At 55.5% G+C, this 11,283-nt stretch overlaps 1 protein-coding gene across 1 annotated transcript in view; it reads left to right on the top strand.

The window, feature by feature from the left end:
- SETD1A (SET domain containing 1A, histone lysine methyltransferase) overlaps positions 1-11,279 on the top strand; it is a gene marked incomplete at its 3' end in the record, with an annotated part of 17,140 nt that extends 5,861 nt beyond the window's left edge. Inside the window, 8 exon segments of the mRNA XM_034669552.1 lie at positions 1-18; positions 20-596; positions 943-1,119; positions 1,254-1,341; positions 2,081-2,238; positions 2,394-2,481; positions 4,321-4,659; positions 10,423-11,279. The exon segment at positions 1-18 is cut by the window's left edge and continues 75 nt beyond it. Coding sequence (XP_034525443.1) covers positions 1-18; positions 20-596; positions 943-1,119; positions 1,254-1,341; positions 2,081-2,238; positions 2,394-2,481; positions 4,321-4,659; positions 10,423-11,279 — 2,302 coding nt within the window.
- Between the last annotated feature and the right edge of the window lie 4 nt (positions 11,280-11,283).

Raw genomic sequence — 11,283 nt, 5'->3', positions numbered from 1 at the left:
GCGCCCTGATGGGCCACCACCCCGAGTACCCCCCACCTCCTCCGCCACCCCCCCACATTTATGACTTTGTGAACTCCCTAGAGCTCATGGATCGACTTGGGGCTCAGTGGGGAGGGATGCCCATGTCCTTCCAGATGCAGACGCAGATGTTAACTCGGCTTCACCAGCTGCGGCAGGGCAAGGGATTGACTGCTGCCTCAGCTGGTCCCCCTAGTGGAGCCTTTGGGGAGGGCTTCCTCCCGTTCCCACCCCCCCAAGAGGCAGCCTACAGCTTACCCTATGCCCTGTACACACAAGGGCAAGAAGGCCGAGGGGCCTACTCCCGGGAGGCCTACCACCTGCCTTTGCCCATGGCAGCCGAGCCCCTGCCCTCCTCCTCAGTCTCAGGAGAAGAGGCCAGGCTACCTCCCAGGGAGGAAGCAGAGCCGGCAGAGGGCAAGGCCCTACCATCAGCAGGCACCGTGGGACGTGTGCTGGCCACCCTTGTCCAAGAGATGAAGAGCATCATGCAGCGAGACCTCAACCGCAAGATGGTGGAGAATGTGGCCTTTGGAGCCTTTGACCAGTGGTGGGAGAGCAAAGAAGAGAAGGCCAAGGTGAGGGGCAATGCCTGGGACTGGGGAAACCTCGGGACTCCATTGGAGGAAGTAGATAGACTTCGGGCTTATAAGGCCTTTAAATCTCTGAGTTTTGATCTTCAGTGTTTCCGTTTGTAGAATGGGAATAATAGTAGCTGCTTTGTAAGGTGGGTGGACTAAATGAGCAGACTTCGGAGAAAATGCCTGTGCCGGGGCTGGTGCTGGGGAGGTGGGGCGTAGATCTGTGTCAAATAGAGGAGTGAGTAGATGCATTTCTGTATTCCTGGGACCTGGGAGTAGTTCTCAGGCAGGAGGCAGGAGGGAGCGCCTGGGTTCTGGGGCTCAGTCCCCCTGCTGCCTGCAGCCATTCCAGAACGCAGCCAAACAGCAAGCCAAGGAGGAGGATAAAGAGAAGACGAAACTCAAAGAGCCGGGCCTGCTGTCCCTCGTAGACTGGGCCAAGAGTGGGGGTACCACGGGCATCGAGGCCTTCGCCTTTGGGTCGGGGCTGCGAGGGGCCCTGCGGCTGCCTTCTTTCAAGGTACCCAGAACTGGTCTTGCCTCATAAGGAGGAAAGGGCGGGGTGGGGACCTCCCTTCCTTGGGGTAGGTAGGGGTGGTTGGGAACCGTGAGGGTTTGAGTTTGAAACAGGCCCTATCTCTTCCCATGCCCCAGGTGAAGCGAAAAGAGCCTTCGGAAATTTCAGAGGCCAGTGAGGAAAAGAGGCCCCGTCCTTCCACTCCAGCTGAGGAAGATGAAGATGGTGAGTGGGAGGTCAGGTGGGAGCAGAAGGGGGAAAGGGTGCTAGCTTCTGATAGGAACGCAGGAAGCGGCGAGAAAGAGGGAAGGTGTCTGGGGGCAAGTGGCCAAGTAGAGGTTTCGGTATGGAGTTAAAATAAAGCAGCGCTGAGAGGTGTGAGAAGCTTAAGGTAGGGTTATCCCTGGGTCCTAGTTGTGGCTCTTACTCTGGTGTGCTGGTTGAAGTTTCCTGTATTTCATATTTCCCCTGTAAAATAGAAACGGTAACTTCAATATCTAGAATTCTAGGGTTTCAAGGTTAAACAGGCCGCGTACCCAGGTTTCCCATCTAATGCTTAAGCTCTTCTCCAGCCTTCCTTCCAGCTTGCCTAGGTCTGAGCTGTTGGTTGGTGATTTACATGGCTAGGAAATGTCCTCATTGAGTTTGATTGGCTTCCCTGGAGACCCATTGGCCTTAGTGCTATTTTCTTGGGGCAGGTGTAACAAGTCCGCTCCCTCTTCCACCCGACCCAGGAAAGGATGAAAGGTTAAATGGGTGCAGTATGGTTAAACTATAGAAAATGCCAGGTAGCTCTGGGGTTTTTGTGTTTCTCTGTTGAGTTTCAGCTTCTTTTCTGTAAAATGAGGTCTGGTCGGACCGTCAGGAAGATCAGTGGTGTGTGCAAAGATCCTTTCAGGCCAGGGGAACGGGAACTGTTATTGCTGATGGTAAATTGCCCTAACTGCCACGCAACTGGGCCTAGATGCTGAACGAGACAAGGAGGCTGGAGAGCCCGGACGTCCGGGGACCAAGCCCGCAAAGCGAGATGAAGAGCGAAGCAAGACCCAGGGCAAGCACCGCAAGTCCTTTGCTCTGGACAGTGAGGGAGAGGAGGCATCCCAGGAGTCCTCCTCTGAGAAGGTGAGCGGCCATGGCACCCACTCCCTGCCAAGAGCCTACCTCCTGAGTTCCCGTCCCCATAGCTCCCTCCTCTCTGGGCTAGAGCCCAGGTAGCTGTGCCTCCTGGAGGACAACTGTATTTTTCTTGTTAGTCCCTATTTGTCCTTTTCTTTAAGGATGAGGAGGAAGACGAGGAAGATGAAGAAGATGAAGAACGCGAGGAGGCCATGGACACTGCAAAGAAGGAGACCGAGGCATCAGATGGTAAGTACAGACAGGACGGTAGAATTCTGGCTTGGGGAGGAAGGGGTTCCGCTGCCTGTCTAGCCCTTTGCTGCTGCTGCTGCTGCTGCTCTCTAGCCCACAGAAACTTCGTGCTGGATATATCAGCCTCCTTTGCTCTTCCCAAAAGCAGCTGTCTTTTAGCCCCATCTTCTGGAACCCTTGGCCCATTGTAAATAGTAACTCCAATACCCAGACCGCTCCCTTCTGCTTTCTTCCTGTGCTGACGCACGATGCTCTCTTGAAGACAGCCCAGCAGAATTAACTTACTTTCCCAGCCCCTCAAGATGAGGGGTCTGAGTTCTCCTGCCGCCCGATGCTACCAGACTGTGCCTTTCTGCCTTTGAGCATTGCTCTTTGAAGGCCCGGCTGGCGAGCCGTGTTTCCCCTTCCTTTCTTCTCCCCTCCCCTCCACTGCCATCACCAGACACAGCTCTGCTCTTTAGTTGAACAACTGTTTGTCCATCCACATCCATTGAGTCTGGGGTTCCTGGTTTAGCCTTGCTTCTCATTCATTTGTTCAGAGCTAGCTGTTGAGCCCCTACTCTGTACCAGGCACTGTTCTAGGTATTGGGGACACATCTTTTATGGAACGTGGGATCGGTTGGAGGGGAAGAGGAGACTTGGCAAACAAACAAATAGTAGCACCTTGGACAGAGATATGTAGTTGAAAGAAGAGAAACTAGGTTACTGGGGTAGAGAATAACGGGTGGGGGAGCTGGGGAAAGATGGGCTGTTCTAGATCTCTTGGAGAAGGAGCGCCTCTGAGAGGTGCCATTTCAGCAGAGGCCAGATGGGGAGAATGATGATCTGAGAGCCTGTTTTTTCGGGAAGGGAGAGGGCGGGGTCACCTGCTCTGAGCGAGGAGACTGCCACACATCCACTTGGTCACCGCTTTCTGTCTGTTTCACTGCCTCACCGTTTCTGGGATTTGTTGGCTTCTTGGTTCCTGCCGGCCTGTCTTTCTCACTTAGAGTCTTCTGCAGTGGTGTTGACTGATTGCCCTGTCTTTGGTTCCATCCTTCCGCCTCCATTCCAGTCCATTTTCCAGTGTGCAGATGGAATTCTCTTGCCTCCAGCGCATACCTGATCCTGTGACTTCCCTCCATAAAGTCTGTTTCTAGCTCCCTATTTTCTAGAGGATGACTCCTCAGCCCGATACTTTGGGCCATTTATAACCTAGCTCCTGTTTATCTGTTCAGCTCCATCTTGCCATCCTCCAGACTCATCCCAGGCCACCACCACTGTCTAGTCTAAATTCATCTGCTTGGGTTCCTCGGACACTTCACAATTCTTACCTTCTTGTAAAGTCCTTCCAACATATTGCCGTTTCCCAGAGGCATAGAGCACATGACCCTTCTAGAGTTCATTTTACCCTGGAATGTTTTTGGAGTCTTGTCCTGGCAGCTTCTCTAAGACCCACCTTGGGAAAAGCTTCGGTAGTCACAGAAGCCTGCTTAGCGGTCTCAGGTCTCCCATCTCCCTTCACCTCTGACACCCCCGTTTAGCCCTCGTATCTTCCTACTGTACTTCTACTTGTCCTTCTTGACTTGAGCGTTCCCCTCCCAGGGAGCCGTCCCCTGACTGCATCTTCCAGGCAGAACCCAGGACTTCCCTTTGCCACGCTCCCCTGGTCTTTCAAACTGAAGTTGGTCTCACTGTGAACAAATAGTGTGCTTATCCAGGTCCTCGAGGGTTGGACTTCCCGGCCCCTGGCACAGAGCCTGACCTGTCCATAGGAGCGAGGCAGTGAATGGACCCATGGCTTGACCAAGTGAGGGGTGTTCCCACCTCGCCTGATTGCCCCTTCTGGATTTCCAGGCGAGGACGGGGAAAGCGATTCGTCCTCCAAATGTTCTCTGTATGCTGACTCAGATGGTGAAAATGATAGCACGTCGGACTCCGAGAGCAGCAGCTCATCCAGCTCCTCGTCGTCCTCCTCGTCGTCCTCATCGTCCTCCTCCTCCTCATCATCTGAGTCCTCCTCGGAAGAGGAAGAGGAAGAGGAGCGGCCAGCAACCATACCCTCCGCATCACCTCCCCCCAGAGATGTCCCCGCGCCCCCACCAGCCCCCGTGGAAGAGCCCGAGCCAGAGCGGGTTGCGGGCTCCCCAGTCACGCCTCTCCCTGAGCAGGAGAAGTCTCCAGCAAGACCTGCAGGTAGGTGGTGCCCAGCCGGTGATTTGGTCTTCGTGTGTGTGCGTGTGTCTGTGTTTGTGAGAATAGTGGGGTCCACATTTATGAGTGACGTACCAGTATTTGGCTTCGTTTGAAAGCGTACAAGTTGGACAGAAGTCACCATGTCCTGTCGGTCCTCCGTTGGAGATAGTTATGGCCGCATTCAGACTGTGCTGCCAGGAGCAGCTCGCGGAGCCGGAGCAGGGCGCACGGCGAGTAAGGACAGCAGTGGGCTCTCTCACCCCTCCCGCCCGTCCCAGAATGGTCTCTTTCTCGGTTAATTAAGGAGAAAATTCCCAGTTTAACAAGTTCCTCCTGTTGATTTTTCTTGAGCTCGTGCCTTCATGTGGCGTGTGTACTTGCAGGTGATTAAACGGACAAACGGGTGGGAGACAGCCGTGAACAGCATTGGCTCAGGAGTTCTATTGTACCTTTGCCTTGCCTTGTGGATTTGTACATTCGATTGTTATTTTATGGCACGTATACGTAACTTATCTTTCTGAGTGAGCCGTTCATTCGGGCAGTGGGTATTTGTTTACTGAGTATGGTTGACTCTTGAACGAGGCGGGGGTTGGGGCACCAACTCCCTATGCAGTTGAAAATATACCTGTAACTCTGGACACCCCCAAAAACTTAACTGTTAATAGCCTTCTATTGGCCAGAAGCCTTACTGATGATGTAAGTAGTCGCTTAACACGTTTTCTGTACGTTATGCGTATCACATACTATATTCTTACAAGAGAGCAAGAGAAAAAAATCTTCAAAATCACAAGCAAGATATGTTTACAATGCTATACAGTATTTTTCAGAAAAAGCGTGTGTCTAAGCGGCCCCGCACAGTTCAAACCCGTGTTGTTCTAGAGTCATCTGTACTTGTGGCAGTTGCGGGGGGTGCAGCGGTAGGCACGGTAGGCCCTGTTCTCACCCTCCTGAAGCTTATGGTCTATAGGGAGAGACAGTTTAGTGGAGTAATAAATACCTCAGAAAATCTGTGATGACAAACTGAGAAGCCCCGTAAGAGAAAAGTACAGGGTGCTCTGAGAACCTAAGCACATCTGTGGGGATGTCTTTGCTGGTCTTTTCTGCGGAAGCATCCTTGGGCTGAAATCAAGGGATAGCAGGCAGCAGGCTTGATTAGCATGTGCAAAGGCCCTGAGGACAGAGGAAACAGCATGTTGGAAGACATAAAACAAACCTTCCAGATGGTGGGGAGTGAGGGGAGGCTGGAAGGCTGAAACTGGAGAGGTGAGCAAGGACTGGGCCGTACAAGAGGAGTCGGCCCCATTAGGAATTTGGTCTTTATCTTGAGGGCAGCGGAAATGCCGTCAGAGGAGTGCCATGATCTTACTCGTGTTTTGAAAAGATGCAGTGCAGAGAGAGCTTGGAGACGGGCCAGAGATGGTGTGGGGAGGCTAGGAGCTATTGCAGTAAGTAAGGCCAACAATGGCAGTAACCTGGAGTAGGGTGTTCTTAGGATGGCATTCATAAGTCAGTTTTCAAGATAGGCTTCGTAAATGCATGTGGCCTTCCACACATGTCTCTCTGATGTTACTGAGAATCTGTGGTCTGAGATGAGCAATGACCACATGAAGACGTCCCAGCGCTGTTGCACTTTGCTCTGGGGCAGACCTCACGAGAGGAGTCGAGGCCCTCATCAATCCTAAGACGCCTCTCCAGCCTTTCCTGAGTTCAGCGATAGGAAAAAAGCTGGTGATCAGAGGGCATCACTCTCAGTAGGGCAGGTAGAGAGAGTGGGGCATGGCCAGTTTTGCATTTCACCAGAAAGATCATCCTGGTAGGAAGGGGGGGTTTGGAAGAGGAGAGGAGGGAGGTGGGGTGACCCCTGTGAGGGTTTGAAGGGATGCAGGTAAGTGAAGGGCAGGAACCAAAGCAGGGTTGGTTACAGTGAGGTGCACGGAGTAGAAGTGGGGATGAGGATTTGAGAGCAATTGAGGAGGCGAACCACTTGGTTAAACAACTCCCCAGGAAAGGGAAGACCGGGAGAACTGGCATTAGGAGGAAAGCTCACGTGCTACCTGGGGTTGACTTTGGTATGCCTCTGGGGCCTCCAGGGAAGAAGTATCCAGCAGGCAGTTGGATCACTAGGTCTGAAGGTCTGGAGAGAACAGTGGGCTGGCAACGAGGTACATACTTGGGTAGTGCAGGTGTGGGTGTGAGTGTGCTTACACGCCCTAGACCAACGCATGGAACAGGAGAAGGGGCCAGCGCCTTGCAGTCCTGTGAGAGATCGGTGGGCCAAGGGGAGCCGGAGGAGGCCTGGTAGGAGCTGTCGGCGAGATGGGAAGGAAACGTGGCAGCTTGGTTTTCCAAAGGAGGGAGTGGTGTGTATCAGCAGGCCGAAGGAGAGGCTGTGAGATGGGAGGAGCTTCTGTTGGATTTGGCAGTTGGGGGGTCACTGGTGACCTTATCACTTTCAGTAGAGTGGGTCAGACTGGAGCCAAATTACGGGGTGTTAGAGGAGTGAGGGCAGGTGACAGAGATAACCAGTCTTCTAGAACGGTAGACAACTCCTGTGAAGAAGAGTCTCGAAAGGCCGTGATGAGTGGTATTAGTTAACGTTTCTTGAGTGCTTCCTGTGTGCCAGGCTCGTGGCCTAGCACACTACAAATTTGTTTCCTCATGCAGGCCGCACGCTATCCCTGTTCCTCCCTTTTTCCCGATGAGGAATTTGGGGCTTAGTAAGATGCTTGAGGTCACCCAGCTGGGATCGGAGAGACGAGAAAATGCAGGGTTGGTCGAGGGTTAGTAGTTCGAAAACTAAAAAGGTAAGACTTAAGCATGTAGATTCAGGGCAGGAAGGGGTCAGGTAGATGGGCCAGGAGAGAGCGCAGCGCCTGTGGGGGTGGGCGGGTGGCCTCTAGGCCTGACGCACGTGCACCCATAACTGGGGAGGCAGAGAGATGTGGGCTTTCATGCCCGAGGACCCCGTTTCACTCTGCAGTATGAAGGAAAGGCATTTTCTGAGCACGGGGGATGGGTAGAGGAGGAGCCCTGGGGAATGAGGATGAAAATGGACCGGGCTCGCGACTCAGATGCCTGGCTGAGACTGGGAGTCAGGGGTGAAGGAGATGATGCAGGTGGTTGGGCAGAGTCAGGGTTGGGGGTCTCCAGGTGGCGGTGGTGGCTGCCGGCTGTGGAAAGTGCTGTGGAAGGAGAAGACAGAGTGAGGGCCCTGCGTGCAGGCACAGGAAGGAAAGCGGCTCACTTAGGAGGAGGGTGACAGGTTAGGGGGAGCTAGAAGGTGGGAAATGGAACAGGTGCGGTGGGGTAAACTGAAAGGACCTGGGGAATTGTGATCAGAGTGCAAGCGTCAGAGGCTGAGGGTAAGGGTCCTCGGTCGGGCCGTTCTGGGGGTTACTGAGGTCTGTGTGAGCGGGGAAGGCTAGCTGGGAATGAGTGAAGGAAGGCACTGGAGAAGGGAGAATGGGGTGAACAGTCCCTGAGGTGATGGCAGAGTTGAGAGGACAGGAAGGTTAAGGCAGGTCCCTTGGTTTTTGGAGAATAGTGGGGATGTTCGAGTTCCAAGGATGCGGCTGGGTAGAGGGTATGTGGCCTGATGGCAAGAGAGGGCTTGTCTGGTAAAACCCAAAGATGGGACCTGGAAGCCTTGGCATTTGCCATTCTCCTGTCTTTTGGTCTGATTCATTCCTCTGTCTTACAGACGGGTTTCCACCCCTACGGAGAAGCCCACTCCTGTTTTAGATCCTTTTTCTCAGGGAAGTTTCTGATTGGCCTGGCTTGGGTCGGGTAGTCATCAGCTAATGTTGGCTGGAGGCAGGGAGTGGGGCAGGTCACGTTGTAGAAACCTTGGCTTCTGGGAGTTGTATAGACTGGGCAGGTACCCCCAAAACTTGTCTCCCTAAATGAAAGGCATGGCCAGGTTACTTTCAGAACAGGAAGCAAAAGAGAAATCTGTGTGAAGAAGCTGAGCCCGGTGGGGAATTCGTTCTGCTCAAGAGTCAGGCTTCCAGAGAGCACGGTGGCTAGGTTGGGATGATGGGTCAGAGGCAGGGCTGCCCCAGAACAGCAGAGGGGAGGAGAAGAAACAAGGAAATTTGGAGAAACTGGAGGGCCTGGGCTGAGCACCCGGGCCTCACCAGCTCCAGAGTGTGGCTCACTGCTGGCTGAGATTCCAAGTGCTGTCCAGAGGCTCAGGAGAGAGCAGGCTGAGGCCTTGCTCGGGGTGCCCGGCAGGGGAACATCTGTTAAGGTCGTGGACACAGGTTGATCACTCCCTGCTCGGGTCAGGCCCGGAGCTGGCTGCCCTGTAGCTCTGGGGGTGCTGGAGCCGGACGTGAAACCACGGGTCTCACTGCGGGATGGCCGCAGCTGCACGGGGCGGTTGAAGGGAGCTCGGAATTCAGCCCAGGCTGCCTGGGGTCCAGATCTTCTTCTGGCATTTGTGAGCTGTGTGACCTTGGGCCAGTTACAAACCTCTCTCTGCCTCCGTTTCCTTATCTGTAAGCTGGGTTTAATAATAGTACCCACCTCACGGGCTGGTGGTGAGGAGTGAAATGAGCCGTTAACGGATGCTTGGTGTGAAGTATTAGTTCTCAGTCTGCTGCTGCCGCCCCAAGCCTGGCGCTTGGGAACCACCGGCCTTCTGGTTCTGAGAGGAAGTTACTACCAGAGTCTCAAAAAGTTAGGGTAGCCTTCACAAAGTTGGCATGGAGCTGGGGCTCAAAGCTGCATGTGAGCTGTCCCAGTAGGCAGGAGGGGAGAGGCAGGTCTGAAAGGCCGTGCCTGTTCCAGTGGCCGAAACCTAGGAGTGCAGAGGGTCAGCCCGCAAGACAGGGTCTGCCCCCGGGATGAGGCGTTGTCTATCTTGAGCTGTTTTCAGACCCCCACACTCAGCAGCAGACTTGGGGATCCCAGCAGAGGGACGATGTGCTTCCCGTCTGGGGGACTTGGGAGAGATGGCACCACTGGCTCGAGACAGGGTGTCCCCACCCCAGGCCATCCCCCATCCTTGGGGTCTCAGCTTCACCCTCAACTTCTTTAGGAGAGTCTTCTCAAACCCTCCCCACTTTGGCAAACCGTCCTGCTATCTGGCAGGTCCTGGGGAGGATACGAATTTTATGCCATATTTTAATACAAAGATTCAGCTGCTTACATTGTGTCTTTTTCACATCACTAAGCAGAGAACATTGTTCGTAGTTGAAATAACAGATACTTGAATTTAGAGAGGGCTAACCATGTCCCCATCATGCCGTGTGACTGGCAGAAATTGTCTTGGCCTGTGTGCCTAGTCCTTGGACACAATTCAGTCACCACCAGTCTTGGTAAAAAGGTTAGAGCCTAAGCATTTGTTTCTCTAGAGCCCCTGTCCCGACTCTCCACGGTTCGGGCTGTATGTTGTTTCCTGCCGTTGTCCCCATTGGACTGTAAGCTCTGTGAGGGTTTTGGAGGTGTCTGCTCGACTCGTTTTCCCCACGCCTGACTCAGTGGGTGCTCAGTGAACGTTTGTCAGGTATATGGACAAGCGGGTGCGGAATGTCCTCCTGCCGACGGGGCCCGCGGTGCCGAGGACCTCGCGCGTGCCGGTATGAGGCAGCCCTGTTGGCTGAGCGAGCCCAGGTGTCTGCCCGAAGCGGAGGAGAGCGGGCAGCCTGGGTGTGGACTCCCCAGCGGGGCTGGCCAGCGCCTGCCCGCGAGGAATCGCCTCTGGTGACATTGGCTTGAGTTGCTGACCCTCTCCTTTTCCCTGCATGCTTCCTTCCCCAGGTTCCACGGAGGAACCGCCTCCCAGCATGCCCCAGCCGCCCGCGGAGCCGCCGGCGGGGCCCCCGGCCCCTGCGCCCTGCCCCGATGAGCGCCCCTCCTCTCCTATACCCCTGCTGCCCCCACCCAAGAAACGCCGGAAAACTGTCTCCTTCTCTGCTCTGGAGGAGGCGCCGGCGCCGGAGCCTCCCCCGGCCGCCCCACCACAGACCAAGTCTCCTGGCCCCGTCTCCCGCAAAGTCCCCCGGGCCGTGGAGCGGACCATTCGAAACCTGCCCCTGGACCATGCGTCTCTGGTCAAGAGTTGGCCTGAGGACGTGTCCCGAGGAGGTCGGAGCCGGGCTGGGGGCCGAGGCCGTTCTACTGAGGAGGAGGAAGCCGAGCCAGGGACGGAAGTGGACCTGGCGGTGCTGGCCGACCTGGCCCTGACCCCGGCCCGTCGTGGGCTGGCTGCCCTGCCTCCTGGCGACGACTCGGAGGCCACAGAGACATCGGACGAGGCCGACCGCCCGGGCCCCCTGCTCAGCCACATCCTCCTGGAGCACAACTACGCCTTGGCCGTCAAGCCGCCACCCTCCACGCCGGCCCCCCGGCCCCTGGAGCCAGTTCCTGCCCCTGCGGCCCTCTTCAGCTCCCCAGCGGATGAGGTCCTGGAGGCCCCCGAGGTGGTGGTGGCTGAGGCCGAGGAGCCGAAGCAGCAGCAGCAGCAGCAAGAGGAGGGGGAGGAGGAGGAGGAGGAGGAGGAGTCGGAGTCCTCGGAGAGCAGCAGCAGCAGCAGCAGCGACGGGGAGGGCGCCGTGCGGCGGCGCAGCCTCCGCTCCCATGCCCGGCGCCGGCGGCCCCCCCCGCCCCCTCCGGCCCCCT

The sequence above is a fragment of the Ailuropoda melanoleuca genome, chromosome 10 (assembly GCF_002007445.2).
Source record: "Ailuropoda melanoleuca isolate Jingjing chromosome 10, ASM200744v2, whole genome shotgun sequence".
Lineage (NCBI taxonomy): Eukaryota > Metazoa > Chordata > Mammalia > Carnivora > Ursidae > Ailuropoda > Ailuropoda melanoleuca.
The sequence above is the reverse complement of the archived record's forward strand: the minus strand, read 5'-3'. Positions and strand labels throughout refer to the sequence as shown.